The sequence below is a fragment of the Neolamprologus brichardi genome, chromosome 7 (assembly GCF_056152115.1).
Source record: "Neolamprologus brichardi isolate AB-2024 chromosome 7, ASM5615211v1, whole genome shotgun sequence".
NCBI lineage: Eukaryota > Metazoa > Chordata > Actinopteri > Cichliformes > Cichlidae > Neolamprologus > Neolamprologus brichardi.
The window spans coordinates 69,103,671-69,112,386 of NC_142110.1; the positions used below are offsets into that span (position 1 = coordinate 69,103,671).

General features: G+C 46.0%; 2 protein-coding genes across 7 annotated transcripts in view; one reads left to right on the top strand and one right to left on the bottom strand.

Annotated features, from left to right (window-relative positions):
* Positions 1 to 5,568, top strand: chrm4b (cholinergic receptor, muscarinic 4b). 3 transcript variants are annotated; one of them, XM_087844255.1, is made up of 4 exons: positions 1 to 173; positions 313 to 330; positions 871 to 1,756; positions 4,905 to 5,568. In XM_087844255.1, the coding sequence occupies exons 1-4, from the start codon at positions 82 to 84 to the stop codon at positions 5,307 to 5,309; spliced, it is 1,401 nt and encodes a 466-aa protein (XP_087700381.1). In that variant the 5' UTR covers positions 1 to 81; the 3' UTR covers positions 5,310 to 5,568. The 3 variants fall into 3 exon arrangements, with proteins under 3 accessions (XP_087700381.1, XP_087700380.1, XP_087700379.1); XM_087844254.1 differs by lacking the exons at positions 1 to 173; positions 313 to 330 and adding an exon at positions 212 to 292 and having other exon boundaries at positions 876 to 1,756; XM_087844253.1 differs by lacking the exons at positions 1 to 173; positions 313 to 330 and having other exon boundaries at positions 692 to 1,756.
* Positions 5,569 to 6,079: 511 nt separating this feature from the next.
* Positions 6,080 to 8,716, bottom strand: part of mdkb (midkine b) — a 6,387-nt gene continuing 3,750 nt past the window's right edge. For all 4 annotated transcript variants that reach the window (XM_087844258.1, XM_087844256.1, XM_087844257.1 and 1 more), the window contains exons 4-5: positions 7,445 to 7,603; positions 6,080 to 6,546 (exon numbers count right to left, since the gene is read on the bottom strand). In XM_087844258.1, the coding sequence (XP_087700384.1) occupies positions 6,527 to 6,546; positions 7,445 to 7,603 (179 nt within the window). In that variant the 3' untranslated portion in view covers positions 6,080 to 6,526. The remainder of the gene's footprint in view (positions 6,547 to 7,444; positions 7,604 to 8,716) is intronic.

The following is an 8,716-nucleotide window of genomic DNA, read 5'->3' on the forward strand; positions in this document are numbered from 1 at the left end:
GTCTTCACTCACGGTAATGCTGGGAGGAAGATGAAGTTAAAACCCGTGTGGTGGTAACTGAAGCTGGGCTCATCTTCTCTAATGTGTCATTACATCCCACATCTGATGACGTCAGGACGGAGGCTGCATGTAAGCTGCTGCAGATGGACTGATGGACAGGCAGACAGCGGCGAGCAGCTCCAACATCCCCGATGAGCTGGACCGAACCTCTGAACGCAGCAACTTCTGCCAGGAAATCTGCTTTTATTTTGAAGGCTTAGACGTGTTTTTCAGTCAGCTTACTTTTACTAAGGTAATAACACAGACGTGCAGAAGCTGCAGCTCGAGCAGGTAGATGTCGATGTGAGTGTGACACAGCTGTGATTGTATCTGATCAGAGCTGCAGCGCATCGTTAGTTTGTCACGTTTATCTGTCGTTTGCACACGAATGCTCCTTTTGCACTTTTAAATCTTTCATGTCATCACAGGAGTTTCAACGTTTTGCATTAAATGTAACGAGATCTTTATAATAAGCTTCAAACATAAAATCCTGCACGAGGAGAACTTCGTATAAACTGTTTAGCTTCATCGTTTCTGTGTGAGCTGCAGTAAAACAGCTGTGAGGAAGAGGAAATCACTGATTCATTTTCAGGGCAAGTATACAAAGTTCTTCCTTTTAATTATATTAGTAAAAGTCATTAACATCCATTGATGACCGTTTGATGTTCGCTTCTTTGATTTGCTCTTCATCACTACATCAGGAAATCGTTGAGTTTCACACACGAGCTGCTTCAGTGATGATTTAAGCAACTTTTCTGTTTTAACACTTTTATTATTTTGTTATTTTCACTTTGATCTCGCTTCAGTTCAATAATTCTTCTTGTGTGTGAGTTTAGGAAACATGGACCCGACGCCTACTTTGCTCCGCCTCTCTGTCAACACCTCCCGTGAGCCTCCGCTCTCACCGCCATATCCGTACAGCACCGCTCAGCTGGTCCTCGTTGCCATGGTTACCACCTCCCTCAGCATCCTCACCGTTCTCGGCAACACTTTGGTGATCCTGTCCATCAAAGTGAACCGTCACCTGCAGATGGTCAACAACTACTTCCTGCTGAGCCTGGCGGTGGCCGACCTGATCGTCGGCCTGATCTCCATGAACGTGTACACGCTGTACAAGCTGCAGGGCCGCTGGCTGCTGGGCCCCGTGCTGTGTGACGCGTGGCTCGTCCTCGACTACGTGGCGAGCGGCGCCTCGGTCCTGAACCTGCTGCTCATCAGTCTGGATCGGTACTTTTGCCTGACGCGACCGCTCAGCTACCCAGTGCGGCGGACGGGCAGGATGGCGTGCCTGATGATTGCTGCCGCCTGGCTGCTTTCTTTCATTCTCTGGGCTCCCGCCATCCTGTCCTGGCAGACAGATAAGGGCGGGCGCGTCGTCCCTAACGATCAGTGTTACACCCGTCTACTTGTTAGCCCTGCTGTTACTATGGGGACGACTCTTCCCTCCTTTTACCTGCCGGCGATCATCATGATCGGCCTCTACAGCCGCCTGTCAGTCGCCAGCTACAGCCGAATGAGTGTGCTCATGCCACACCAGGGTGCTCTCAGGGCTTCCAGTCCCTCCTTAAAAGACTTCCTGCTGAGGCGGCGAGGCATGGCGACGAGTGACCCCTGCTCAGACCTGACCCCGAACCAGCTCCAGTCCTGCACGCCAAAGACCAGAAGGAAGAAGAAGACAGATGATACAGCGCAGGCCGAGAGTAGCTGGAGACGCTGGGTAAGGATGTTTCATCTGTTTACCGTCTCTAATGTTGTTGTCAGGGGGCGCTGTCACTTCCTGTTCACTCTCTCTGCGGCAGTGTTGCCAACTTAGCGACTTTGTCGCTATATTTAGCGAGTTTTCAGACCCCCTTAGCGACTTTTTTTTCTAAAAAGCGACCAGCGACAAATCTGGCGACTTCTGGTGTTATTGGAGACTTATTTATGACTTTTTGATGTGAAGCGCGTATCGCTCTTAATCTCAACAAGCAGCGGTGCTGCCATGGTCACCTCACCCGTGCCAAAGCGCTCACAGGCGGAGGATAGTCCTCCCCCAGCTGCTATCAGGGCAGCAGACGTTCACACCTGTGCGTCCAAACTGCAAATGAATCGCGCATCAGTGAAGCCGCTGCTCCGCACTGACTGTAACGCAGTCAGATCTTTTACTGTGATGCTGTTTTGTGGATCAGGTTTAAAACTACTTATAAACACACACACAGTAACTCCACCAGAGCGCCTATTTCGGGTCACTTCTGCCGGTCCAAGCCCGGGTAAAGGAGCAGGGTTGGAATTGTGACATTAAAAAAAACAATAATTGCTAAAAGATATAAATTATAAATGGATTTAAGACATTTTTTACTCACTTTATGTCTCTTCCACGATGTTATTTCTCTCTCCAACAACGTAGGTTACAATTACATTAGCATGACCAATTATGCTAATTAGGCGATGACGTCATTTAGCGACTTCTAGCAACTTTTATGATAGCCAATAGCGATTTTCCTTACTGAGGAGTTGGCAACACTGCTCTGCGGTAGAGTATCACTTCCTGTTCCTGGTCCAACACACAGTGGTGTTCTTGTAGCAGTTTATTAAAAAACGTATAGATAACTTCGCTTTTCGTATCTTCCCGCGCTTTACTCGCTGCGTCTTTAGGGTTTCGCTAGCTTAGCTTAGCTTAGCTTAGCTTAGCTCATAGCCAACTCGCTAGCAGTTTTCAGTTTTATTTGTCACATGCAAGTTAGCACAGGGTCAACATCGAGCAGCAGTCACTCAGCAGCATGGTACAGTAGAAAAAAATAAAAAATAAATAGAAAAATAGTAAAGAGCAAAATATTAATAAGATGTAGTAAAAGAAAAAAGAGATTTTCAGTTAACTGACTATATATATATATATATGCATATATAAATATATGTACACTAGTGATTAATAAAGAAAATCTTAAATGGGAATGTGAGGGGGGGGCAGATGGGATATTGCACAGGAATGAGCAGCAGAAAATTACAGTATTGCACTTTTTAAATATAAATATCAATAAAGTGAAGTGACCAGTGCAGATTAAACACTTGTGAAGCTGCAGCTTCTGAGTGTGTTGTGTGTGTGTAAGTGTTGTGTTTGAGGTGTCGTATGGTTGGTGGTAAAAACAGTTTTTAAGTATTGTAGTTGAGCAGACAGACTCCTGTAACGTCTGCCAGACGGTAACAAGGAGCTGATGTGCTGGGTGGTCCTTGATGATGCTGTGAGCTTTACGGAGGCATCGCTGGAGGTAAATGTCCTGAATGGCAGGAAGCCTCCAGTGATGTGCTCTGCTGCCTTCACCCTCTGTAGGGATTTACGGCTGCTGGCAGAGCAGCTTCGTACCAAACTGTGATGCAGCTCATCAGCTCTCGACTGCACACCTGCAGAAATTTGAGGCGATGTTGGCGTTCATGCCAAACTTCCTCAGCCTCCTCAGGAAGTAAAGCCGCTGGCGAGCTTTCCTGATAGCAGCGTCTGTGTGAGGGTCCAGGAGAAGTTGGTGATGTTGCAGCTTCAAAAGGAACTTGAAGCTGCTGACCCTTTCGACCTTGACACCGCTGATGTGGATGGGCTGGTGCTCCCATGGCATCGTTACCTGTCCTGCACCTTCCTGCACATTGTGTCACATGTTTAGTTAGAGGAGCAGTGACCTCGCTGCGAGGCTTCACATTATGATCATTGTTAGACATTTATCATTCTTCCAGTTGTTTCTTTGAGCTCACTGAGCCTTCACATGCAGCTCATTTCTGCACGCTCCAACTTCCTGTCACTCTGTTGCTGGAACACCTGGATTTCCACAATAAAGCATATTTCTGTTCTATGTTTCTATGAGTGTTTACAGGCTGCAGCATGTGTGGGTAGGCGGTAAAAATGCCTTTTTTGGCATTAATAAAGCTGATCTGAGCACAGCAGCGAGTGACCCTGAGCTCCTTATTAGTGTTTAAAATGATATCGTTATGAGGCGGAGGAGGAAACGCGGCTTTTTGTCCACTTTAATGAGCTCTGCATAAATATTTGGAGGCTGGCTGAGAGTCCGGCTGCTGCTCGGAGGGTCGAGGAACTCTGAGATCTGTGACTGCAGCACATTTGTGTCAGAGCGGAGCTTAATCAGATAACACGGAGGAAAAGAGATGATGTTAGGACTGTAAATAAGTGCTGGAGGTTTCTCCTCAGCCTCTCGATCTGGAGGCCAAGATTACTGAATTAGAGACTCGGCTTCCCACCCTTCACTCACCCGTAGCTAGCCAGGCCCTGTAGCCCGCTAGCTGTTGCCCGGCAGACCCCAAGCAGCTGGGGAAAGAGGGCGGCTGGGTAACGGTGAGGAGGAAGCGTAGTCCTAAACAGAAGCCCCAGGTACACCACCAACCCGTTCATGTGTCTAACCGTTTTTCCCCACTCGGTGACACACCCGCTGGGGGTCAAACTCTGGTAACTGGTGATTCTGTTCTCAGACATGTGAAGCTAGAGACACCGGCAACCATAGTCAATTGTCTTCCAGGGGCCAGAGCAGGCGACATTGAAGGAAATTTAAAACTGCTGGCTAAGGGTAAACGTAAATTCAGTAAAATCATAATTCACATCGGCAGTAATGACACCCAGTTACGCCAATCGGAGGTCACTAAAATCAATATCGAATCGTGTGCAACTTTGCCAAAACAATGTCGGACTCTGTAGTTTTCTCTGGTCATTTAAATGACTCTAAGATGACCTGCTCTCCCTCCCAAACATGGCTGTAGTCTAAAAGAGACTGGACAAAGAATGGAAAGAGAGCATGTGTCTACTCTATTGGCTCCTGTTCAATCCAAACACAGATTGGTTGTTGGGCGCCTGATGAAAAGAAGTGAAGGTGGCTTGTTTGTCTCCTCAGAAGCATCCTTCTGCTGTCAAACCCACCGCAGACGACGACCACAAGACTGACTCTGAAGACTCATCCAACGCCGACCTCCACAGGGCGGCCTCGGCAGTCTTCTCCTCCTGCCCCGACATCAGCTCACGCGAGAGGAGGCGGCAGCGAGTGATGGCGAGGGAGAGGAGGGTCACGAGGACCATCCTGGCCATCATCCTGGTTTTTGTCCTCACCTGGACGCCGTACAACGTCATGGCCGTCGTTGCTGCCTTCTGCCATTGCCGCATTCCTGACGCCCTGTGGACCACGGGATACTGGCTGTGCTACGTGAACAGCACGGTCAACCCCGGCTGCTACGCCCTGTGCAACGTGACCTTCAGAAAAACCTTCTGCAGCCTCCTGCGCTGCCGCTGCCGGCGGCTGTGACAGCACTGGTGTTTTCTGTTTTTGGCAGCTGGCTTTTTGCTTTCATGGAGTTTGGTCCTATCGCAGGTTTCCATCTAAATGTAGAAGAAGATTTAATGTGAACAAAAGGTTGTTTCCATGCTTGCAGCTCAGTGGTTTGTCTGACAAACAGCCGGTGGTGCAAAACGTCCTTAAATCAAAGCAGATAATGCCATCATGTCCCCATTTCCAGCTCAGATGACATGGCCTCTTATCACAATTTGGGCTGTAAATGTTTGATGTTTATGTAGTTAATTAATCCATCTACTTCCTGCTGCTTCTCCATGATGTGTTTAATGAGCAGTGACTGATGTAACAAGGCATAAATGCTGGCAAGGCTGCAGCTGCTGTTCATCTTCATTATTAAGAAAGTGTTTGCTAGATGCAGCACAATAAAGGAAATCAAACGGCGTCGTTACTGCTAAGAAACACGTTTAAGGCTGTAAACGTGCTTATTTCTGGTTTAACATGAAAGTCTATGACTCTGCTGGAGCCTCTAGTGGGCATTAGAGGAACTGCCTCAGAGGTTGCTTGGTGGAGACCAGAAGCAGAGTTAAAGCAGATTTTTGTGTTTTTAGTTGAAACTGTAGAGGACCGAGAACAGAACCCTGAGGAACTCCTCGAGCACTTACCAACACTTTAAATGTGGAGAAGTCGATCCGTCTGCTTAAAGACTCGGGTCACTGCACGAACCTTTTATTATTACGACAGCCATCGTGTCTGTGCACCAGTAATCACACCAGACTCTTCACCAAAGCAATGTACAGTCTTTATTTTGCTTATTTGTACAGTTTCATCCTGCAGCAACAATAATCTATAGTTTAAAAAATAGATTTCATAGAGGATTTTCTCAGATTCTTTAAAACTAAACTCGCCTACAAACAAACTCGTGACGATCCCGTGAGGACCAGCGTCCAGTTTAGTCTGAATTCACGGCTACTGTACAAGCTTTAGGACTATCAGTGTAATGGTTAACAAACTACCAGCTACGAGGATTATTCTCATCATCTAGCGGGACAGTGTCGGAAAAGCTTTAATCCAGAAAAACATCAAATCAGAAAACAGAAAAACAAGAATCAAAAGACGGAGAGGCGGTCGCTGTGTTTTGGAGGAGTCTCTCGTTTTGTGTATTCAAAGGAGGGAAGACGATCGTTGAGGAAGAGGACAAAACGCCGCCGTCTTCTGTCACGATACATCCTTCAGTTGGACTTCTTCTCGCCTGAGGAAGCAAAGCATCAGACGTTCATGTTACAACATCGTTCCTCATGACGAATCCTGCACGTTTGCTCCGGTGGAGGCGAGGAAGATCAGGTTTATCATCAGGTCTGAATCTGAAGGTGCTGCCGGCCTCAGCAGCTAATGCTTGTGTTGTGTTAGCAACACCTACTGACCAATCAGATCTCTGGGAGACAGCGTTCTGGCTCAGAGCTCAGATGCTTGGAGCACGAGCAAGAAACAGGTTTTTAATTCAATTCAACTTTATTTATTTAGCGCCAAATGACATCAACAGTCACCTTAAGGTGCTTTATACTGTAAGGTAGACGCTACAATAACACACAGAGAAAACCCACCAATCATGTGACCCTGTGAGCAAGCAGGGAAGGAAAAACTCCTTTTTAGAGAAACTTTTTTGTCTCCTGCTGGTTTCAGAGTATTATTGTTGAGTCTTTATCTGACAGGATAACGTGGAAACTGCAGCCTTGTGCACGTGAGTTTCCAGCTGAACCAGGTGAGCCACCTTCCCCTGACCTTTAGCCCCGCCTCCTTCAGAACTTCAGTGCAGTTTTTGTAAACAGAGATCCTGATCAGCAGAAACAGCGATTTTTGGCATCTTGTGCTTTACAAACACAAAGTTAAATGTTCTCTTTGCTTCACTCGCCTGAAATCTTTCTAAAACCTCTCGTCTCTGTATAAGAGTGAAGCCTCTGACTGCACACCAACATCATTAAGCTCCTCCTCCATTTTCTCTGTTGGTGGCATGTGGTTATCTGAACTCAACGTGGCTTTTTTTAATTTTTATCACAGTATTGCTACGAAAGCATCACCAGAAGCTACACGTGACTCGATCGTGTCGTCGTCTGTTGCAGTGACTGTTAAAGGTTACTGAGGACTCTCACCTTTGACCTTCTTCACTTTGGGGGAGCAGGGTTTGGACACCTTGACGGTGGCCTGGCACTCGGCGTTGAACAGCGCTCGCTTCAGCGTTCCTGATCGGGTCTTGGTGTTGGTGGTGGCGTCGCAGTTTCCCCACGGCCCAAACTTGTACTTGCAGTCACCTGAAAGAAGATTTGAACTTTGAACCCACAGAGCCGCCCCACGTCCCCCCCTCTGCCTCCCAGACGCAGCGCTGCCAGCTTCATTTAAATTGATTCATCTTTCACTGATTGGCACATTTACAGGAGTTTTTGACGTCTCTGGATCATCAGAGGGATTTTTCTTTTATTCTCTAAAACCTGAATAAAGTCACAAAAATGCCAGATGTAGCAAAAATAATACAATTACAGCTCATTTATTCAAAATCAGAATCTTTTCTTTCAATAAACACCCGTGTTGAAACATTTGAGTTTTCTGGTGGTTATTTTATGGCTTCAGTGATTTTAGTAAAGATCTACATCTGAACCAAAGAGTAAATATTAGGTCTCTCTCCTCCAAGTCTCTGTTAGTACATGACTTAATAATTGATCAACAGATCGATTTCCTCTGCCTCACAGAAACCTGGTTGCAGCAGGATGATTATGTTAGTTTAAATGAATCAACACCCCCGAGTCAGTCATTAGCCTCGTCCACCCCAGCTGTGAAACTCAGAAACCAGTCTTACTTGTTATCATCTATCGTCCACCTGGGCCTTACACAGAGTTTCTGTCTGATTTCTCAGACTTTATATCTAATTTAGTTCTGAGCTCAGATAAAATAATTATTGTGGGTGATTTTAACATCCATGTTGATGCTAAAAATGACAGCCTCAACATGGCATTTAATCTGTTATTAGACTCAATTGGTTTCTCTCAAAATGTAAAAGAACCCACCCACCACTTTAATCACACTCTAGATCTGGTTTTAACATATGGCATAGAAACTGAACATTGTGTTTCCTGAAAACCCTCTCCTGTCTGATCATTTCTTGATAACATTTACATTTACAATAATTGATTATGCAGCAGTGGAGAGTAGACGTTTATCACAGTAGATGTCTTTCTGAAAGTTTAAGAATACTGAGTTAACTTCAATAATTACTTCCTCCAAACCATCAACGTGTCTTTTAGACCCCATTCCTACAAAACTGCTCAAAGAAGTCCTGCCATTGATTAATGCTTCGATCTTAAATATGATCAACCTATCTCTAATAATCGGCTATGTACCACAGGCCTTCAAGCTGGCTGTAGTTAAAC

Bases quoted from the DNA above. Each gene is read 5' to 3' on its own strand.
- chrm4b (XM_087844255.1), top strand. From the start codon at position 82: ATGTGTCATTACATCCCACATCTGATGACGTCAGGACGGAGGCTGCAT. The intron at 1,757-4,904 runs GTAAGGATGTTT...TTGTCTCCTCAG, and splicing joins AGAGTAGCTGGAGACGCTGG to AAGCATCCTTCTGCTGTCAA.